Source organism: Pipistrellus hanaki (genome assembly GCF_964339955.1).
Source record: "Pipistrellus hanaki genome assembly, chromosome: X".
NCBI classification, from domain to species: Eukaryota; Metazoa; Chordata; class Mammalia; order Chiroptera; family Vespertilionidae; genus Pipistrellus; species Pipistrellus hanaki.
In genome coordinates, this window is record NC_140524.1 from 47,613,352 (window position 1) to 47,637,073 (window position 23,722).

Sequence of the window (23,722 nt, forward strand, 5' to 3'; positions counted from 1 at the left end):
TGCTCTGTCTTAGATTCTAGTTTAGCACTTCTTAGTTGATATTCAGGAATCCGTAGTTTAACAACTCCATCAGGTGATTCTCATCATGAGAGAAGTTTGGGAATCACTGTCCTAACCCATTAAGCATAGATGAATTAAGTACCTTAAAGCTGAGACATCTGAGCTCTTCACTGACCCATTTTTCCTTCAAGCAGCTAGGAGTATCATTTTTAAATAAGCACCCTTTCTGGATAAAATGAATTTTGGCTTGAAACATGGGATTAGAATTGCTAAGTACCCCCAGGGTCACTGCAAACCCCTTGAAGCAAATATTAAGCCAGCAGCTCAGTGGAATGAGCAATAGAGAAGAGAGCCTGCCTCTCCCTCAGGACTGAATTCAGCAGCTGGTGATTCTTTGGCCATTCTTTGGTGGTTCTATCAGCACATATTTTAGAGTTGTGTTCTCTCATATCTTAGCCAAACATTTTAGTACATAATAGAGCCCACTTTGATAACTATGAAAGAATTTTCAGAGGATGAAGCTCAGGTTCCTCCGGATTCTCCTGTCTGCTGGCTCACTGTCTTTCACAACTGATCCTATTTATAAGCAATTCCATAGCAAGCACTGTGGGAGCTTGAGACAATAAAGAGCCATCCTGGTTTTATGGACCCTCTAATAAGGGACCTAGGCAGCCTTCCTTCACTTGGGACTGCTTAGAGGTGAACATCTCATCTCCACAGCTTCCAAGGTCTCCCACAAGCTACACATGACCCTCATTCCTCATCTATTGCATAATCAGGTGGTTATGCCTACAGCTCCCTGGACACACTTGGCTCCTCTGTGTCTCTTCATCACCTTTTGTTGCCTCCAATTTCCCTTTTGCTCAGCTAAAATACATCCCAAAAGCCCAGCTCAAATTCTACTTTGGTCTTGAATCCTTCCCCAATTCCTCCATCCCCCTCCATGGATTTCCTATAGCACTCCTTGTTAATCCACATGGCAACTGCTCATGTCTCCAATAGATTGTAAAAGAGATGGCTTATTATATTACTACTAGAGTCTCGGTGGATGAAAATTCATGCACTGGATGGGGGTCCCTCAGCCCGGCCTGCCCCCTCTCACAGTTCAGGAGCCCTCAGGGGCAGGAGGCAATCTGATGATCAGGGGAAGGCGACACCCCATCACACCTCTGCTGCTGCCACTGCCAGCAGCACAAGCCTCAGCCAGCCCTGGTTACCGGAGCCTCATGTGGCCCTGGGGGGCTGGGCAGCTGCCATCTGAGGCTTGCCTGTGCTTCGGGCAAGCCCTGGGTGGCTGGGGGGGGGGGGGGGCTGAGGGGACTGGAGGACTCCAGAGGCAGATTCTCAAAGCAGCCCGGACCATGTGAGGGTGGGCCCAGCCTTGCTGTGTGCCTGCCACCCCAGCAGGGCTGAGGGAACTGGGCACTGCCATCTTGTGGCTATGTGCACCGCCTACTTTGAGGGCTTGGCAGTCAATTAGCACAGTGTTTCCCAACCTTCTCTCATGATGAGAATCACCTGGTGGAGTTGTTAAAACACAGATTCCTGAATCCCAACTAAGAAGTGCTAAACTAGAATTTTTGGGAACATATAGGTAAAATTGTATACTTAACTAGTGCTCTAACACAGATGTTATATACAGAGCACTAAGTTAGGTATGCAATTTTACCTATATGTTCTCAAAAATTCTAGTTTAGCACTTCTTAGTTGGGATTCAGGAATCTGTGTTTTAACAACTCCACCAGGTGATTCTCATCATGAGAGAAGGTTGGGAAACACTGAATTAGCATATCCCCTTTTTTTTATTAGATAGGATGTCTCCCCCTAGCACCAAGCACAGAGTAGCACAGACAAAAAAAGATAGCTGATAGCTAAGGTTAATAATGAATTAATCAATTCAGCAAATATTATTTGAATATCTAATATATGGCAAGCACTTACTTTAAGAGGCTCTGTGAAAAAGCAATTCTTCTGCAGTGGTTCCAATTATGTTGGCTTTTTTTCTGGCTAGGTGGCTCTAAGCAAGGGTGACTCTGGATATAGGCTAAGTTTTCAGAACCAGAATATTAGGGTTTCATTTTGCTTTACCAGGACCATTCTAGGTTACAGCCCAGTACTTTATTTTAAAAATATTTTTTGAAGACATGCTATGGTCTAATGGTACCAAAATTAATACATACTCAGTCAATTGTGGGGAATAGTTGGTCACTCAAAGATTAAGAACACCCTTAAATATATATAGGCTTAATAAGTGGCTATCTATGCAGAATGGTTTGAGGGGCCCTGGGAAAGGAACTCTGTGATTGCCCAATAAATCTCCAAATGGTCTGCCATGGTGTGAGTAAATTCCTTTAAAAAGAAAATATCACCTGAAAGAGACTAGTAGTTCATAATATGTATCTTGACTACATATCAGAATAATCTGGGGAGTCTTTCAAAAGACCAACATCTGGGCTCCATCCCCAGCGGTCAGTCAGGGCTAGAGCCCAAATATTAATATTCGTAATAGCTTCTCAGGTGGTTCCATTGCATATCCATGGGTGAGAACCACTATATTAGGCCCTTATCAGCCACGGAATGTGGGAGCTGGCAGGAGCCATAGAGATTGTCTGGTTCAATGTTTCCCAAATTCTACTGAGCACTACATTTACTTATTGCTCTTATTAAACACAGATCATTGGATTACATTCTGGAACTATTGGGACACTGCCTTCCAGAAGAAGTGGTAATCAACTTTGAACATAATGAGGGTTTGGTAAGAGACAGTAGCATCCATGCACCTATGAGATGCCAAGTGATTGCTATGGACACAGTACTATGTTCTGTGATGTAGGGACTATAACACTGAAAGCTGGAGAAGAAGCTTTCACTATAGCTTTAGAGAGAGATTCTCTGAGTTGATTTTTCTTCTTCACAGTAGTTATGGTCTACAAAGTCACCTCAAAAACTGAACTAATGAGTACTGAACAGTTGCTCCAAGGGGAAAAGTGTGTGTGTGTCTCAGTTATATTATAATCTTAAATTCTAAAAGCAACTCATCCTATAGTTTCTTTTTTATATTTTCTAGGAGAAAATGAGGTTCTGAAGTGTTAAGTGACTTTCCTAAGGCCACCCCACTAACAGGGGTGAGAGTTGGGATTCAAACCCTATGCAACTGTCTCCAGAGCCCGAGCTTTTTGCACTATAGTGCACTTCCCCCTACCTCTGTATGACAACTGAAACAAGAAGACAGAATATTGACTTGTTTGACCTCAGCTGGTAATGTGTAAATTGGGAGACTCAAATTTTTCATGCTCTCTGCATGTCTCCAAATAATTAGAAAAGCACTGTGAGTGTTAATTTTGGGGTTAGAAATACATTTAAGGAATAGGTAAATTTTCAAACACAGAATCTGTTAATAACAAAGATCAACTGTACATAAATTCGATTGACATTCAGTCAGGATACCCTGGTCTGACCACACCTACTGCTTTAAGCTTCCTGGGTGCCACCTGACCTCTCCCCTGGGACCTCTTTACAAATGATCAACCAAAGGGTTAACACCCAGCAGAGTTAGAAGACCTCCAACATTCTGCTTTTGTGCCTGTGAATGGCCTGCATTCTGATTAGATGTCCCCTATTGTACAGGCTGCTAATTGTTTTGACGATCATCTCTGTGTATATGTGTGTCCCCACATTTATGCTCAAAAGGTTTAGAGAGCACAGGCCAAGTACTAGAATTTAAGCTGAGGGTAGAACCTATATCTGTCCTGTGCACTGCTATATTTCCAGTCTGGAAGAGCACCTAGAATAGTAGGCATTCAGTAAATGTTTGATGAATAAAAAGATGAATGAAATAGGAACTTTCACTGAGGTTGATCAGGAACAGGTATTTGGAAGACATGTGTCTTGTGCCAAATCTTAAAGGAAACAGCCATCTAGTAGAAGAGATGTGGAGTAATACAAGGACAGAAGTCTTGGGGCAGTAAGACATAAGAAATGCACAAGGAGGAGAAGGAAAGCAGTCTGGCCATAGCAAAGAGGCCATGGAATGGGACATTTGGGGCATTAGAACTGGGTCAATGGGATGATACAGTTGGGATACAGATGCAGGGCATGTTTGGCTTTTCATTCTGAAGCCAAGTTTGAACATTTTAGCTTAGTTCAGGTTGCTGTGATGGCTGAAACTTGGGTTCCCTTCATTCCTTCAACAAATATTTATTAAGTGCCTACTCTATGCCAGGTGCTATTCCAGGCACTGCAGAATAAAGCAGTGAACAAAATACAGTCCATACCCTTGTGGAGTTGACATTCAAATGAGGGATATAGACAACAAATACATATAAATATAATATTTCACAGGAATGTAAAATGTTACAGCCACTCTGGAAAATGGTCTGTTAGTTTCTTTAATAAACTAAACATACATTTAACGTACGACCAAGCAATAGCACTTCGGAGCATTTTCCCCAGAAAAATGAAAACTTATGTTTACAAAAAAACCTGTACATGAATGTTTATAGCAGCTCTATTCACACCAGCCCAAAACTGAAAATAACCCAGATGTCCTTCAATAGGTGGATAACTAAACAAACTGTGGTATATCCACATCATGGAATACTACTCAGCAGCAAAAGGGAATAGACTATTGATGTATGCAACAACTTGGATGAATCACAAGGGCATAATGCTTAGATGAATGAAAAAAACCAATCCCAAAGGTTACATATTATATTATTCAATTGATATAATAGTAGAGGCCTGGTGTATGAAATTCATGTGGGGGGTGTGTGTCCCTCGCCCAGCCTGCAACCTCTCCAATCTAGGACCCCTCTCACAATCCAGGACTGCTGGCTCCCAACCACTCACCTGCCTGCCTGCCTGCCTGATTGCCTCTAACTGCTTCTGCCTGCCAGCCTGATCACCCCCTAACCAGCCCCCTGCCAGCCTGATCAATGCCTAATTGCTACCCTGCTGGCCCGATTGCCCCTAACTGCCCTCTCCTGCCACCCTGGTCACCCCCAAGTGCCCTCCCCTGCTGACTCGGTCACCCCTAACTGCGCTTCCCCGCTGGCCTGGTTGCCTCTAACTGCCCTCCCCTGTAGGCCTGTTCCCCCAACTGTCCTCCCCTTCAGGCCTGGTCCCCCCCAACTTCCCTCCCCTGCAGGCCTGGTCCCTCCCAAATGCTCTCCCCTGCTGGCCTGGACCCCCTGCAACTGCCCTCCCCTGCAGGCCTGTTCTCCCCCAAATGCCCTCCCCTGCTGGCCTGGTCCCCCTGCAACTGCCCTCCCCTGCACGTCTGGTTGCCCCCAACTGCCCTCCTGTGCCAGCCCAGTCACCCCTAACTGCCTTCCCCTGCTGGCCATCTTGTAGTGGCCATCTTTGACCACATGGGGGTGGCCAACTTGAGTATTGGAGTGATGGTAAATTTGCATATTGCCCCTTTATTATATAGGGTTCTTGAAATGATGAAGTTACAGAAACTATAGAACAGATTAGTAGCTGACAAGTATTGAGGCATGAGGATGAAGTAACTATAGATATAAAAGGACAACATAATGGGTCCTTTTAGTGACAGAACTGACCAGTATCTTGACTGTGTTGCTGGATACATAAACCACATATGTGATAGACTAACATTGAACCATATACACACATTGTATTGATGTCCTAACTTTGGCTTGCTATTGATATAGTACTATAGATATGAAAGATGTAGACATTGTGAGAAACAGGGATAAGGGCACACAGGGATGTCTCTATTAGACTTGCAAATTCCTTTAAATTTATAATTTTTTATTATTTATTTTTATTAAATTTATTGGGGTGATATTGGTTAATGAAGTTATATAGGTTTCAGGTGTACAATTCTATAATACACTTGTATATTTTCTTGTGTGTTCACCACCCAAATCAAGTCTCCTTCTATCACTATTTATCCCCCTTATACCCTCTCTACAATTACTTCAAAATAAAAAAATTAAAAACTAAGATTTTAAAATCTGATGAAAAAATTATGCAGTATCAGGAGATAGTGACAGGTAGATGCTAGGGAAGTTGAGGAAGATTTCTATAAGCTAATGACATCTGAAGAGATCTAACAAATTAACTCACAGTCAATCTCTGATCAGATCAGTACTTCTAATGATACAACAAACATGTGTTTAGGAGAGAACTGGTAGTTATTTTCATGACAGAAGAATGAGAAATGGGAACTGACTGTCCACTGCCCAATAGGCAACTACACATTCACAGTAAGGTGGGGAGGGAGGGACCTATTGGTAATACTCTCCAAGGGAGGGCAAGGCTTCCTTGCTTAGAGACAGAGGAGAATTGTGATTGACAAAGGCCTAGCTGCCAGGGTGCAAACATGTCAGAGAGGGCAAGGGGAGGAGAAAGAAGAAAGGAGGGAGAGAATATGTGTGCATCAATGTATTGTGTGAGGTTCACATTGACACAGAAGAGTGCTGGGGGCCAAGAGGAGAGGTGGTTAGTGTCAGAGTTTGAGTTGAACTCTATCCCTCTGGCTCGCATCTGTGCACTGTCCTGGCTTTACACAGAAATGTCATCTCTCTCTGGACAACCTTTCCTCCATCTTTGCCTAGGAAATCCTGCTGCCCTTAAAAATCTAGCTCAGGAGAATCCTCCTTTGTGAAGCCTCATCTGATTTCATGCTCCCCACCCCCAACAGATATGAACTCTCTGATGGCTACAGCGTGAGTGTGGAACCTCAGTGCTGGTGTGTAGGGGAGTATTGAGGACATTTGGAAGGGACAACCAGACTGAAGGTGTAAGAAAGGCTCTGAGTTTTGCACACAAAAGTTTTACACTTGGATTTGTGCAGTTGGATTAAAATTACTATAAGTATGTAACCTAGTAACGGACACTAAGTCTTCTGAATCCAATTCTTAAGGAGTGGAGCCTGGGAATTTTCACTTTTAATAAGTAGTCTTGCTGACTATATAATCAGGCAAGTTTGGAAAATATTGCTCTAGTTTAAACCCTCAATGTATGTATAAGGAAAGAGGTTCAGAACAGGGAACTGACCTTTTAACTGGTCACATAGTCAATTAGTGACTGAACTAGGACACAGCTCAACCTGTTTGTCAGGTTAACTGTCCCTCCTCAGCAACTTTATGTTAAACTAGATGCCCAGTGCACAAAACCAGTGCACTCGAGGGGGGGGTGGCATTCCTCAACCCGGCCTGCAACCTCTCACAGTTGGTGAGCCCTGAATTCCCCCCACACAGTGTTGGGTCTCATACATTGTATGCCATTTAGTAAATATCTGTATAAATGAATGAATGAATATTAGCACCCACTGTCTATAAAGACTTTATGGGAATTAAACACTGGACAAGTATATTTTCATGGGGCACAGAAAAAAAAAAGAGGTATAAAATCTGTCTGGAACTGTGGTAATAGGCAGCTTTAGTGGGGTAAAGCAGAGGACACAGGGCAGAACATAGTAGAGTATAGTCCTTCAAAATCCTCAAGCCTTGGATGTGAGAGCAGACAAGATGTTCAGAAGAAATGTTTTAAGTTCACTCCTAAATCCTTGGCTCACAAAATGTTGGTTCTAGTTTCTTCTCCCATACTGTCTCCTATCACTATCACTTTCCAATATGCAGTCCTCACATCTCAGGAGGGAGGGTGGATGGCAAAGAGGCTCACTCACCTGATGAGTGTGCAGAACTGTAAGAACGATGAATTCCTTAGCGCTCCTACAGAGAGAAGAGGGAATAGGAGAGTAGTGTATCATGCACTAGGTATTCATCTAGCACAAGAAGCAACACCAGAAATTCCCCCTGGGCTGCATTCAGGTATATGGATTAGGACAGGGGGCTGCCTTGCCTCCCATCATTTGTAGCAGCTGACATACATCATCCATATAGGTTCACACAAGCATTTTAAATGGTATTACTGTTATCCCTGAATTTGTCATTTTTTCAGGTCTATTTTTTATAGTCCTTCTCACATCCTCTATGTAGAAATCCCCAAACCTTAGGAGCAAATTTATCTGTAGACTAGAAAACTCTCAAGGAAAACTAAAGGTCTGAATTGTGGAACTCAGGGCACACAATCAGTCTCAGGAGTCATGTACTATGATTAGTGGCGATTTGGTATTTAAGCAAGAGGGGATATTCAAAGGAAGAACCCAAAGGAGGTCATTTGGTCATCATGACTCATACTCAGCAGATTTGTTTTAATTGAATGACCAAAAAATGAGAGCCAGGGAGACATAGATGGAAGCTAAGACTCTCCAGATAGCATTTATTAAAAAAGATGAAGTATTTGAAACTCTTCCAACAAGAATTATGCCAATGATCAAATAGGCTGTGAGGTATGAACATCTTCTCCCAGGGATATATAATGCTTCACAAGAACTAAAAGTACTGGAAAGACTTTGCCTTGAAGGAGCGTCCTGTCCCCTCTTCTTGCTGTCCTTTTAAAAATGTTTCTGGAAACAAAGGTCTTCAAGAAGCAGAGTCAAAATGCTCTTGGTTCTGGTATTCAAGAAAGGCCAAGGCCCCCTGCTTAAGGACTTGGAACATTACCCATATTCAGTGAGGCAAAGTTCCGGGATGAATCAGTGCCAGATTCTGGGAAGCTCCCAGGAGAAGGAAGAAGTTGTGTTCCAAGGAGAAAACAATGAAAAAAATATCTCTTGAAGAGGGCAGGGACATAGTGTAAGTAGTATTATATGACTTGTCTGCTCCAGCCCTTGCCATGTCTTCCCATTTCATGTAGAACAAAGCACAAGTCCTTATAGTGGCTACAATTTTCTCCCCTACGTATCCCACTCCACACACTGGCTTCTTTCCTGTTCTGCAAACATGCCAGACACATTCCTGTCTTAGGGCCTCTGCCCTGGCTCATCTCTTTTTCCAGCAACCTCACCTCTTTCAAGTCTTTCTTCAAGTATCACTTTCTCAATGAGGTAGACATTAGCTATGCTATTTAAAGTTGCATCCTGAACTCCTGTGTCAAGCACTACTGATCCTCTTTATCCTGATACACTTTCTAGTCTTCAATAACACCAACTTCTAGTATATTGTACAATTACTTATCATGTTTATTGTTTATAGTGTATTTCATTCCACTAGAATGTAAACTCTAATGTGCATATATTTTGTCTGTCTCATTCACTGTTGTATGTTCAGTGCCATAGAACAGTGTCTGGTGCACAGTAGACACTCAATAATAAATATTTATTGAATGAATGGATGATCCACTAGCCCCTGAGGTTAAATGAGCAAGCTCTGTTTTAACCTGAAGGAGCTCTAAACTCCTTCACAAAATTGGGCTAACTCATTCTAGGGTGCAAAGATATCCACTGGAAGCAAAGCAAAGGCTTCTGAGGGGTCAGGCTGGAAGAACCCCAATGTGTCCTGATGGGGTTGAAAGAACTCACTTCATACTGGTATGGTAATATAAGGAGAAGGGTGAAGGGTTGGGAATACAATGCAAAACTGAACTTATAGAAGAGACAACCTAAAGCTCCTTAGGGACTAGACATATTTCAAGACATTGACCTGGACGGGGAGCATGTCAAGGAGGGCCTGCTATAGACTTTAACAGGAAGCATTCTAGCCCTAACTGATTTGTCTCAGTGGATAGAGCATTGGCCCAAAGACTCAGGGGTCCCGGGTTCAATTCCAGTGAAGGGCATGTACTTTGGTTGCAGGACGGATTCCCAGCCCTGATCAGGGCCCCTGAGGGAGGCAACCAATTGATGTGTCTCTCTCACATTGATTTTTTTCTCTCTCTCTCTACCTTCTACTCACTAAAATTCAATGGAAGAATATCCTCAGGTGAGGATTAACATAAAAAAAATAAAATAAAATACATTTTTTAAAAAGAGGCAGCATTTCAAACCACCCCTCCCCCCCAAAAAAAACTAGTAGGAGGGTGTTGTTCAATATACAGGGCACTAAGTCTGCCTTTGAATGGGAGGCAGGGGCTTCGAGACAGGTGGGCTTTGGGATAACAAGAAAGATGAGTGGGATAAAAATACTCTGAACAAGCCAAGAGGAGTTGAAGGAGATGGAGGCAGAGATGGAACAGACTACATAAGGCAGAGAAAGAGAGGTCGCCAGCACATGGTTCCATTTGCAGAGATACTGGTACAGTATAGCCAAGATACCCTAAACAGAGGTTAGCTTATGGAATTTAAATTTTTCACCTCTGTACTCTCATTTCTTATAACAAATCTATGCAAGGGGGTATGTGGTTGCTATGTGTGTGTGCATGTCATGGGAGTTTGAGGTAGGGAAGTATGTATGGTGTATGTATGTATGCATGTAAGCATGTGACATGGGTATGTGTGTAGTGCATCATTTGCATGGTAGTGTGGTGGCATGTTATGAGTATGTGTGCAGGGTGTGTGTGGTGTGTATTGTGCATGGTGTGTGTATAGTTTGTGATGGCATAGTGTGAATCTGTGGTGTGTGTGTGCGCTATATGAAGACATGGTATGCGTGTGTGTGCTATGTGGTTTGCATGGTGTGTGTTATGTGTGTATTAGCTGATGTCATGTTCTATGTGAGTTGTTTGTGTGGTATATGGTGGAATGGTTTGTGATGTGGGGGTATATAGTCTGCATGTTGTGTGTATGTGTAACTGTATATGTACTGTGCATGTGGTATATATGTGGTATCTGGTGTGTGAGTGCTACATGATGGCATGGTATGTGAGGCATATGTTTATGTATTATGTGGGGTGCATGTGATGTGTATGTGGTGTGTGGTGGCAGGGTGGGTGTGTGGTGTGTGTGAGCTGTGGTGGTATGATTTGTGTGGTATGTGGTGTGTATGGTATAAAGAAAAGTCAATATGATTAACCTCATGTATAGATGATGGTGGCCACCTGATACTCCTTTCTCTCTCTCACCTGTCCCTATCTATAGAGGGCATGAAAGGGTCACACACACCAGGAGTAAAATCCACAATGATAGGTTCCCTTCCTCAACCCACTGGCCAGGGATTTGGATTTTCTCCTTGGCTTTTTATTTTGGATGGGGTGAAGAAATGAAAAACAATGTCTTGCTCACACTGTGCTTATCTCAGAGTGTTCTTTTAATGGCATGTTTGGTTCTCATTGGTCACTTGGTCTGTCCCACTGCAAAGTAAATAAAAAATCAAGTTTCAGTGAGATGAGTAGTGAGGTGGTAGGTGAGAGGTGAGCTCTGGCAGGAGACTATTCTATGTGTCTGCTCACATCAATGCAGAAGGCTAAGCCGGAAGGTGTGATGATGGGCTCTGGGGTTCTAGAAGGGCCCTGCAGTCCTAGGTAGCCAGAAGCCCTGGCTAGGGCCATTGTTCCTGGAAGGAATTGTTTCTCAGTAGTGTCAGGGAGGACCCTATGCCACTGGTGTGGAATGGGAAGGAGTAGTGCTCAGCTCCTGCCAAGGACCAGAAGGCCTCTGTTACCTGATAAGTTCTATGAACCTCTCCCTTGGGGCTTCACTCACGTCCTCCTCATTAATAGCCACAATCTGGTCACCAGCCAGGAGCTTGTCCTCAGAGGGGCCTCCTGCAGAGGAGAGGAGAGAGGCATGAGGGCTTGGGGCCACTGCTGGGAAAAGTGCAGCTCTAAAAGAGTCACCAGAGTCTGAGGCAGCTGAAGTGGGTGCTGAGGCCTATAGGAGATAGTGTAGACTGAATGGTGCCGATGGTGGGGGTGCTCTTTGAGTTCTGTGGCAGATGAAGGGCAAGGACTGAAGAAAAAGAATGAAGTACCTCCTTTGGCTGGGAGTGGTGTGATAGCAAAGGCCTCAGACTAGGTTAATGACTACTCTCCTAGCTTGGTTCTAAAGAGGAACATAAACTTCCACTTCACCGGGAGGCTTTTGCTCAGGCACAAGGAATGACTTCCAGACTACTGGAGGTGGTACAGGTGACAGGAAGAATCTTCTTACTTGAACATGTTCATACTCTCTGCTCTATAATGATTTAGGCATTCACTTGCCTGGAGACAAGGGGATCGACTAAAAAACCCAAAGGGTTTATTTTCTTTCAACTCTGAGGGAAGCTCCTCTCCAATATATGAGGGGGGAAATGCACAGACCTTACATCGTGGGCAGTTGGAAATCATTTTTTTCTCATTCCCATTTCTATTGTTGAGGTTAAGAAAGCCAATCTGTTTGAGTGATGTACTTTCTTGGTTGATGAAAAGGGTGGGGGTAGAGGGATACAGGCTGTTGTTCAGCAAAAATCTTCTTGAAGAAAAGCTTTTCAGAGATTGAATGAGAATGAGAAGTCAGACACAGGCTCACTCAAACCTAAAATAACTGTTTAATGACATATTCTAATATCAAAATAGCCTGGACTCTTGTTTGTGTCCACTTGAAAGGATTAGATACCAAGTGCTCCCTCTCTCTACAAAATATTGTGCTGTGCAAATTCCAAAAACGCGAACAAAAATAAGCAACTGTGTCGCTTGAGCACAGAGCTCAATGGCTCTGTAGCATGGGGCTTGTGTTCTGAGAATGGCTATGCAGGCTCAGCCAGCAGGGTTCACCACTCCAACTACAATGGCACTCAAAGACTTCAGGAGCAGAGAGCATGGTGGTGAACTCTTTGCGGCCAGTCAGACCTAGACTCTAATCCCAACTGCCATTCACTGGTTATATGACCTTGGACTAGACATTTAATCTCTCTCTGAATCTCTTTCCTCATCTGTAAAATGAGAAAATACCTGGCCCTATAATACATAATAAGAATGTTGGGAGAATAAATGAGATGGTGAATATATAGTATTTAAAACAGTTGATTGATGTTAGTAAGAATTTGATAAATGTTCATTATTATATCCTCCTAGGGACAGTTTCTTCAACTCATTTTATTCCTTTTGTCTACCTCTACCACAAATGCCAATCTTTTAGGTGGAGGCCACTCCATCTATTTCCTCACTTCCTTTCTCCCTTCCTTCATTTTAGTGGAAATGGTTCTTAAGAAACTCAACTCTCTGATGGCAGTGGTATGTAGCATCAGTCTTCTACTGTGTTCACAGAATGGTTTGTTGGTATGCTCAACCATAATTATTTCTCTGTAGGATGCGTCTTTTCTAAATAGCAAATAAGTCATCTGCATTTGGAAGCCACATAGTCCAGAAACAGCTTTGTGGATCAGCCCAAATTTTCATTGGGCTGGGCCTGCCACACCCATGGCTTTCTGTGGCTCTTGCCTGTGGATTTCCTTCTTTCCAGTCCTCCAACCCTTCCTCTTTGGTATAACACTTGAAGCTGGGGGCCCTGTGAATTCTGTCTCCTTTGAAGAGAAAGAAGTGGCTCGGGCTCCTGATTGTCTTATGTGGTTCCTTTTACACAGGACAAATGTGATTTCTGATCAGAGACTCATAAATCTCTTGTCAAACTCTATGACTGACTCAGGAACCTTAGGTCAGCCACGAACTCCTGTATTGAATTGTTTTTTTCTATATGCCCTCTAGTTGAAGAGAGAGCTTACAAAAATCCTTTTTTGTTTTCCTTTGAGGATTGAAAAATTCATCAAATTTCTGCTAGGCCAGTTTGTACTCTGGCTGCTCCTCTTGACTGAGCGAGAAACTATTGTAAACATATAAAGCCTCAGGCCCAGCAAGTCAGGAACAAAGCTGCTTTCTGTGTGTCTCTTCTGTCAATACCTAGAAGGTTTGGAACAAAACAGTGCTTAGGCCTTTTCCCATTTCATTCATGATGGTATGTTTCACAGTTCAGGTGGAGCTTTCCATTGTTTCATCCCACATGGCCCCATTCAAGCCCTGCTTCCCTTGAGTGGTATCAGCTAGGCTCAGGTGCAAATCCTGATTGCTGTTTTTTAGCCAAGTGACCCTGGACAAGTAATTTCTCTTCCTTTCTGCCTCAGTTTCCTCATTTATAAAATGAGAATGTTAGTACTTACCTTGCAGGCTTGGTTGTGAAGATTAAACAAGATTATGTAAAGCACACAGTAGGTGCTTAATCAATGGTAGCTGTTGTTATTGCTACTATGGCACTCAGAGATTTCATTCTCCTCTCCTCTCCCTCCTCTCCCCACCCATCCTTACCCCTTCTTCTATCCCCTTCCCTCCTTTCTCCTCCTCCCCTCTCCTTTCCTTTCCTCTTCTCTCCTCTCCCTCAATTCCTCTCCTCTCCCACCTATGATCTGTATCCTGATTCTGGTCTTCAAGGACTGACCTAGTTCATAAGTGTGTACCAGTCTCCACAGCCAGATGGTTAGATTCTTGGGGACAGAAACTGTATCATGTACTTCCCTATAACCTTGCTGGACTTAGAGTATGCAATCTATAAATACTTGTTGAACTGAAATTAAAATTTTCATCCAAGACATGGCTCTTCTGAGAAGGTTCTATACCACATATGTCAAACACAAGGCCCGCGGGCCAAATCCAGCCCGCCAGGCCTTGCAATGTGGCCCGCACCGCGCTGTCATCACTGCACTCCGCTGTCAGTTTATGACATTGTCAGTTTATGACTGTTCAGTAAACCATTCGGCCCGCAATTTAGGCTGGATTTTAGATTTTGGCCCCTTCTCTGATTGAGTTCGACACCCCTATTCTATACAAATAGAAAGCTTTATTAAGACCCAGACCTTAATCAACCATCAACTGCAGCTTCTTCCTAGGGCCTCAAGCAGGCTGAAAGGCTTGTGTCAATCAGTCTTAAAAGACCAGCTCCCTTACGCAGTGATTGGCTGGCAAGTCTTCACCCACTCTTCATTAATTCATTGGCAACACATTGTACTAAGGAGCTCTGCTCTTTGGGAAGATATATGGGTGCTCAGGGATAGGAGCCAGGGCCAGGGGACACCTACCTGGCCTCACAGATCGCACCACCACAGGCCTCTCACTGCCGGCCACGAAGCCAAAGCCATATACAGGGTCTCGGTGAATGGTCACTTGTCGCAGTGTCTCTGCTGGCAGCTGCTCACATTCCATATCATTTGCGCTCTCTTCCTGCATCACATGACTAAGGGAGGGGAACATGGGAGCAAAACAAGACGCAAAGGCAACTGAAGCTCAGAAGCAGCTGGGAAGGTCACTGATTAGGGTGCTGGCTATGGCACATGGGAGTTCACACACTTAGCTACCTGCATCCTCTGGAACCAGCAGAGGCAATGAATGCCTCCTATTTCAGGCTGGAAAAAGAGGACTCTTGAGAGGAGAAGCCACTTGTCTACATACAGGGCCAGAGCCAACAGAGGACACTGGTGCCATAGAGCCTGACATTAGAGTCAGTCCCTTCCTCGAGATATTGGGACTTTAGAAGGAACCTAAATGGAAGTGTGTTATTCTGAAGGTTAATTGGTACCACTCATTGAATTGGCTGTTAGCTCCCTAAGAAAAACTGAAACTTTGAGAGAAGGGACTACAAAACAGGCAGGTAGGAAAGGACAGTGAAGTCATTTCAGAATGTGGAGTACCTGCATGAAGTCGTTGAGTGAATTTTAAACGTTAATATCCCTTAGGTCATATGTAACAATAAACTATTTAGATGGCTTATATAAAGAAATGGGCTAACGTTTAGGACCACTGCTTTATGCAATTGTACATAATACCAACTAATTTCAGTTAATGAAACAACTGGAAAATGGCTCCTGTGGGCAAGAAGGGGAGATGTGCCCTGTGGCTGCCAGCAGACCTGAACCTCAGATGGGCTGGGAGAAAAAATATTGCTGCCTCAGTACCTGAGAGGGATTACAGATAGCTCTTTGATGCCCACAACTTAAGTTACAAAAGCTTAGGAATTGTAAAAGAATGTTATAAAAGTTCCATAGCAAGGGCTAGGGTGAGGCATACTGCAGGCAAGAATATGTGTGAGTGAAGTGTTTGAATGAAGAGCACTGAGGGGTGAGGGCACTGGGTGACAGTGGCAGGGAAGGGGATAAAGAGGAGACTAAATGGCCAACAGGCAGGGCAGGACAAGTGGAAGTGGAAGAGCCAAGAGACCCAGAGTCTGAGCTCCCTGAGTTGGCGCCATTCTACCCTCCATCATTTTGGCCTAACAAATGGGTTGAGTTCCCTAGCCTCAGGGTGTGTATTATTGAAAATTAAGATTCCAGGCAGAGCCCTTCTGACAATATACAGAAGGCCAGGAGTTAATTAATCAAACTAGTGTACGGTTTGTAAAATAAGTGGGAGGTTCAGATACTATGAGAGTGATTGTTGACTAGCTAAGAATACCAAATTCCTCAATAGCAAATGGTTTCAAGCAATTAGATCATTTATCAGGACATAAATTTGGTAATTATAGAGGAACTTTAGGACTATTTATGGGGGTGAGGGAGATTTAAAATAATTGTATAAAAGTGAAATTCATAGTCCTGGGCTTGTTACTCTCATAAAATAACTCAGGAATGAAGACAGGCCATGGCTGATTTGAAACCAGCCACATCAACTCTATCTACACACAAGCTGGTTTGGGATCTAGTTGTTGATCCTTAAGGAGCCAGAAGGGACTTCTGGGATGAGGTCAAGCCTCCTGAAATTAATTCAGAAACTGGCTCCTTTCCTCCCACACTGGTAAGATAAATAGTCATTTTTTAAGGGAAAGTCACTGAGAAGCTAGAACATGGCTGGCTGGTGTCCGGATAGGCAACCTCCCAGGAGATGATTTCAGATAAGGTGGCTTCAAGGTGGTGCCTCTCTCATTTCTGCTCCTTGTGGCAGGCAGAAGCTTGGCCTTGAAGGGAGCCAGAGAACATCTTCCTGCAGCTGCTGTTTTGCCTCACCCCCAGGGTTGCTTCTGAAATGAGCCCTTTGCCTCCTGTCATCCGACCTTTTTGGCATAAAAAGGGCCTCTTCTTGGGATGACACCAGCTCATTTCTGACACAGGCACCAACCAGGGCAGGCTGGAGGATGAGAGCCTCCCAGGCTGTGCAGACTGTGACATGGGGAGCAGGGACACCAGCAAGGAGGATCCAGGCACACGTGGGAATGCTCAATGCTGTCCTGAGCTCAGAGCCCTGGCCACTGCAGATTCAGTTTGTCTTTTTCTTTTTCATAAACTGGGGGAACTTCAGTCTTCATTGGGCCTTTAGGTAACACCAACATTGATGAAAATAGACACTCCTGAAGCCCGAGGAACCAGCTAAGAGCCTTTTGTGACACAGTGTTCTGCTTTACTGTTTTGACTCAAGTTAATGCATCAACAAGTATTTATTGAATGCCTACTCAGACAGTCAGAGATCCAGAGAACACAGAAGTTACAGAGCTCAGCCCACAAAGAGTTTCCAATCTAGTGGGGGGAAGGAGACAAGTGTACACTGAATAAGAGAATTAGAGAGGTTACTGAGAATAGTACAATATATGAGGTCCAGCATTGAGATCCAAGTTATATATTCAGAGAAGGCAGTGGAGTAATTAGAGAGGGCTCCATGGAACAAACAGGTACTGTGCTAAAATGGACAGGAAAGGGAAGTGGCAGAAAGAGAGATAGGAAGCTAAGCTCTGTGCATGGGCAGCCCCTATCTTCCCACAGTGGACCCAGCTATTTTTCCCACAGCCACAGCAGACATGTCTCCAGATGTGACTGGAGCACATTTGTCCCTGGGCTGGACAAACTGTCCCTAACTAGGTCCTCCCCAAATTCTGCAAGCAGCTTTTTCCTCATCTAGCCTGGGCCTTCCCAGGCAATTCAGGCAGAGAAGAAACAACCTCATTGGCAGACCAGAAGGCCATTTTACAATGCAAATGAAAATTGTCCCTTCCCTCTTGGGGTTTGCATTTTTCTGTGTCTGCAGCTCAGTCCCTCAGATATTTGCTAAGTGCCTAGAGACTTGGAGTGACACTGAAGGCAAGCAATGATGGATGGCAGGAGCTCAGCTGTCCACAGGACACGTGGCTTACCTCCTGGGGGAAATAGATAATGTGAATTTGAAAGATGTTTGGCTTCTGGTCCCTTCAAATAGGGCAACTCTGAACAAAATTATGAAGCAGCCAAAACTTATGGTCCCCTCACCCCACTCAGCATTGTTTCTGGGATTTGCTAGTTTCTTCTGCTATTTGCCTTAAAGCATACAATGCCTTCATTCTGTTCCCCTTACTATTCAAGATCCCCAAAAATATCCCCTCACCCTGTGCTAGGCCTGCCCTCTCTAGTCAGTGACTGGTAAAGTCTAGCATTTTTCTTCCGCCTAATGATAACACATTATAGCTATATGGTTGTTTTCATTTTTACACCTATTACCTCATCTGAGAAAGGTGCTTTCACATCCATTATCTCCTCACAATCTCTAACTGTCCTACCAAATAGGTTACGTGACTGTTTTTCCTCCATCTTAGCCCCCAAGGTAGGTGAGGAAGAAGTAACCCATGGAGATGAAGCACATTAGCAGCCCAGCTGGAGCCAAACCTCTCAGACAAGGCCCACAATCTCAGCACCCCCACCTACACCCAAGTCAGGGACATGGACTCTCTGAGAGCTTGTTTGGAGGTTCTAGCAGGGGAGCACAGCTACTCGTATACCCTTGACTGGAGACCGGTCCTCTCCTCTGGGGGGAAGTTCGTCCTCTTCGACCGAGCATGCAGCTTCAGGAGGGATGCACAAGAATCAGTGAGAGAGGAGGGGGACACTCGCCTAGCCAGCCAGATCAGCGAATCAATCCTGGTGATCAATGGGTGACAGATGTCGCAGCCAGATCGCCCTCACATCCAGCATTGAGTCTTCATTATAGGGCTGTCCCAAATCTGTGGCCAGTAACACTCCGAATCCTGGTCAGGTCTGGAAGGTCAGCCGATACCCTAATTAATCTGTCTCTGATACCGTTCATTCAGAATTGTTGGGGGAATAAAATGAGATCATGGCTACAGTAGAACTTCGGAAGGTTAAACATATCATACAGACGCAGACATTGCTATATTACTGGTGGCATTATTCAGGGTGGCCAGAGGAGCAGAAAAAGAGAGTTGAATATAAACTTCACCCACTTCATACAATCTAAGCCCTTCCCCCATCAACTCTGCCTCTAAGACAGCTCCACAATACACTCTGTCCCCTTGCTTTCTAGGCAGCTCCTTCCCTGACCCAGCCTGGCTGCCTGTAGATGCCCTGCCTCCAGTTCCACTGTGGGCTAAACTGATCCCTTCTCTAAACTGTCCAAATAGGGACTGGTTGCTGGAGCTCATGGTGACAACTGTTGCTAGGCAGAACTTGGCTAAAGGACAAGTGAACTGAGGAGAAGATGGATTGGTTCTGAGCTGGTGCTTTCTCCATTGCTTGCACTTTTGCACAGAAAAAAATAGAAATGTAACAGCTTAGACTCCCAGGCATCAGAATCAGTCTTTGGCTCCTTTTTTCTTTACTTTTGGTTGGCTCCTTGGGGACTCTTGTCACTCACCTCACAACTGGCAAGATTTGGAGCCACGTGGGACCAATTAGCCCTCTAATTCCAATCATAGGAGCCCAACTTTCCCAGAAACTCCAGGGATCCAGCATGGCAGCTGGAATCCCAGGAGATGCAATTTCCTCCTGGTGGTAGGGATGGGAGCCCCATCTCCCAGACTCTGAAGTAGTTGATCTGGGAGCCCTCTTGTAAGGAGCTTAAACACAAACTCTTTTTTTTTCTGTAAATCAGCACTCACTTTGGCTAGGTAGCTGCTCCTTACTGCAGCAGTGCTGCTCAAACTTGAATGCACATATGAATCACCTGTGGGTATTGCTAGAATGATTCTGATGCAGTAGGTCTGGAATAAGATTTGAGATTTTAATAAATTCCAGGGTGTTGACCATTCTGCTAGTCCACAGATCACACTATGAGAAGCAAGGATATAAAAGAACGCTATTCTCAGATAATGAGAGAGCCATGATCAGATGGTAGGACAGGTGCTTTTATTAAGATTGGGTTTTGGCATTAAATGCCTCATTAAAACACAAATGTTAGCCCTAGCCAGGTAGCTCAGTTGTTTGGAGCATAATCCCATACCCCAAAAGATTGTGGGTTCAATTCCCAGTCAGGGCACATACCTATGTTGTGGCTTGATCCTTGGTTGGGGCGCGTACAGGAGGTAACCAATCAATGTTTCTGTCTCTCATAGATCCCCTCTCTCTCTCTCTCTCTCTCTCTCTCTCTCTCTCTCTCTCTCTCTCTCTCTCTCTTCCTCTCTCAAATAAATTAAAACATATTCTCAGGTGAGGATAAAAGCAAACAAAAAACACACAAATGCTATCTTGGAGAAAGGACACATAAATTCATGCAGAGGACTCACTGGCTGTATCAGATTTACCCCAGAAGAGAATACAGAGAGCCCTACATGGGTATGAAATAAGACAGGTAAGGTTGTATTAGGGGAAAGAATAGAAATATCTGGATGATGGCACTATTTAGCCCTACTGAAAAGTTTGGTCAGCAGAAGAACAGCCCGAGGACTCAACATCTGGGAGTAAGACAAGGAAGATGCTGAAGGAGAGGAAGAACAGTGCAAAAAACAATAGCTGTCATTTCTTGAAGACTCACTGTACACTAGGTACTGTCCACATGTTGCCTCACTCCAGTCTCACAAAAACACATGAGTAGACGGTATTATTGTAATTTTATAGAGAAGGAAACAGATTTGGGGATAGTATTAAGTAACTTGCTCCAGGATACATACCTATATACACTGTGGTGGAACCACCATGCTAACCTGAGTCTGAATAACTCCAGAACCAATTTTCCTACACAATTTTTGCCAAGCACCTGTGGACTGAGTTGCCCAGCAGGGGATGAGCAGTCCCAGTGGGAGGATTCAGCAGACTGTTCCTTTGCAAGTGAACCGAGGGCTAACCCAATGTTGTCTGTCAGAGCAGCCTCCCTTGAGTCACCATACCAGAGGGTACATATCAGAGACCTTAGTCCCAGAACAGACTTCCTACATGGCTTTAAGTCGACTCTCCATATGGGAGACTCATCCCATAAGGTATAGAATGCCTGTTAACTTCAGTTACCATCACAAAGAAGTCTACTTACCTCTGGTCATCCCTGAGAGCCCAGACTCTCATCTCCACAGTAGTGTGTTCATACCCTAATGCCATCCTTCTCTTCCCTTCAAACCCTTCCACTGCACCGGGTGGAACTCTCAGTCAACAGCAAACTCCCCCATATCCTTAATTTGTCCTCTGAAAGTGCTCTTCACCTTCTTTCCTAATGTAGTCCTGGTTTATTCTTTGAGGACATCACTTCTCCACTAGCCCTTTCAAATGGAAACTTTTATTTTCCTTCTCTCAAATCTCAAATCTCAGGACCTGTAGGTGGGGTAGGGTCCTCCTTGCTTGCAATGCCTCCCTCCTCCAGACCATTATTCTTTCTTCCTTCTGCAAAAAAATCCTGCTCCATTGAGGAACATCCCTGCTACCCACCTTTATGATTCTGGCCCCCCTCCCTGTTGTTACATACAACTTCCTGAGTAGTCCCCACATTGACTGAGAACTTTAATTCCTAGTCACATGTTATCTTCCCCACTACTCCAACTCTTTATTTTATTGTGATAAAATATTCATAACATAAAGTTTAATATTTTAGCCATTTTAAACTATACAGTTCAGGGACATTAAGTATATTTACGTTGTTATACAACCAACAGAACTATTTAATCATCCCCAACTGAAACTCCCCTTCTCCCCGCTTCCACCCAGTCCCTGGCAACCACCATTATATTCTTGGTTACTATAAATTTGACTATTCTAAGAACCTTGTATAAGTAAACCTGACATTATCTGTCCTTTTCTGATGCGCTTATTTTACTTAGCATAATGTTATCAAGGTTCATCTATGTTGTAGCTTGTGTCAGAATTCCTTTTAAACTTGAATAATATTCCATTCTATCTATCTATCTATCTATCTATCTATCTATCTATCTATCTATCACATTTTATTCATCTGTCAATGGATGCTTGGATTGTTTCCACCTTTTGGCTCTTGTGAATAATGCTGCTGTGAACATGGATGTACAAATACCTGTTTGAGACCCTACCTTCACCTCTTTTGGTATATATACCCAGAAGTGGAATTGCTGGATCATATGGTGTTCCTATATTTATTTTTCGAGGAGTCGCTACTATTTTTTACAGTAGGTTGCACCATTTTACATTCTTAACCACATACACAAGTTTCAGTCTTCTCTACATCCTTGTCAACACTTGTTATTGTTTTCTATTTTTTTTCCTTTTTTCTTTCTTTGTAGTAGCCATTCTAATGGGTATGCCATATCCAACTTTTATTCCAAACTTCTTTATTGATTAAGGTATTACATATATGTCCTTAAACCCCCCCATTACCACCTCCCCCCGCTCCTTTGGTTGATCTCTCCCCCTTACCCCCACCCTCCCCTACCTTCCCTCTGAAGTTTGACAGTTTGATTGATATCTCTGGATCTGTTTTTGTTCATCAGTTTGTGTTGTTCATTATATTCTATAAATGAGTGAGATCATGTGATATTTATCTTTCCCCGTCTGGCTTATTTCACTTAGCATAATGCTCTCCAGTTCCATCCATGCTGTTGCAAATGTTAAGAATGTCTCTCTCTCTCTCTCTCTCTCTCTCTCTCTCTCTCTCTCTCTCTCTCTTTTTTTTTTTTTTTTTTTACTGCAGTGCAGTATTCCATTGTGTAGACGTACCACGGTTTTTTAATCCACTCATCTGCTGACGGGCACTTAGGCTGTTTCCAAATCTTAGCTATGGTGAATTGTGCTGCTATGAACAGAGGGGTGCATATATCCTTTCTGATTGGTCGTTCTAGTTTCTTGGGATATATTCCTAGATGTGGGATCACTGGGTCAAATGGGAGTTCCATTTTTAGTTTTTTGAGGAAACTCCATACTGTTCTCCACAGTGGCTGTACCAGTCTGCATTCCCACCAGCAGTGCATGAGGGTTTCTTTTTCTCACATTCTCACCAGCACCTGTCATTTATTGATTTGTTAATGATTGCCATTCTGACAGGTGTGAGATGGTATCACATTGTCATTTGGATTTGCATCTCTGAAAGGATTAGTGACTTTGAGCATGTTCTCATATGTCTTGTGGCCTTACTTCTGTCTTATTTTGAAAAGTATCTATTTAAGTCCATTGCCCATTTTTTGATTGGGTTGTTTATCTTCCTTTTTTCTTTTTTTTTCTTTTTTTAAGTTGTATGAGTTCCTTGTAAATGTTGGAGATTAAAGCCTTATCAGAGATAACATTGGCAAATATGTTCTCCCATGCAGTGGGCTTTCTTGTTGTTGTGTTGATGGTTTCTTTTGCTGTACAAAAGCTTTTTATTTTGATGTAGTCCCATTTGTTTATTTTCTCTTTAGTTTCCATTGCCATAGGAGTGCTATTGGTGAAGAAATTGCTTTGGTATATGTCTGAGGTTTTGCTGCCTATGGATTCCTCAAGTATGTTTATGGTTTCTCATCATATGCTTAAATCTTTTATCCATTTTGAGTTTATTTTTGTGTATGGTGTAAGTTGGTGGTCTAGTTTCATTTTTTTGCATGTATCTGTCCAATTTTCCTAACACCATTTATTGAAGAGACTGTCTTGACTCCATTGTATGTTCATATATTTGTCAAATATTAATGGAGCATAGTGGTTTGGGACAATTTCTGAATTCTCTATTCTATTCTGTGCCAGTACTAGGCTGTTTTTGAAAACAGTGGCTTTGTAGTACATATTAATATCTGTTATTGAGATTTCCCCCTACTTTGTTCTTCTTTCTAAGGATTGCTGCAGCTATTTGGGGTCTTTTTTTTATTCCAGATGAACTTTTGCAAAGTTTGTTCTAGGTC

The 23,722-nt window shown here is 43.4% G+C and overlaps 1 protein-coding gene across 7 annotated transcripts in view; it reads right to left on the bottom strand.

Annotated features, from left to right (window-relative positions):
- FRMPD3 (FERM and PDZ domain containing 3) overlaps nt 1–23,722 on the bottom strand; it is a 172,252-nt gene that overhangs the window by 75,231 nt on the left and 73,299 nt on the right. For 3 of the 7 annotated variants that reach the window (XM_084870427.1, XM_084870428.1, XM_084870426.1), the window contains 3 exons: nt 14,793–14,947; nt 11,412–11,514; nt 7,658–7,703 (listed from right to left, as the gene is read on the bottom strand). The exons of 1 other annotated variant lie outside the window; for it this stretch is intronic. In XM_084870427.1, coding sequence (XP_084726553.1) covers nt 7,658–7,703; nt 11,412–11,514; nt 14,793–14,940 — 297 coding nt within the window. In that variant the 5' untranslated portion in view covers nt 14,941–14,947. Of the gene's footprint in view, nt 1–7,657; nt 7,704–11,411; nt 11,515–14,792; nt 14,948–23,722 lie in introns of those variants that run through there. 3 more of the 7 variants (XM_084870429.1, XM_084870431.1, XM_084870430.1) reach the window with 3 other exon arrangements.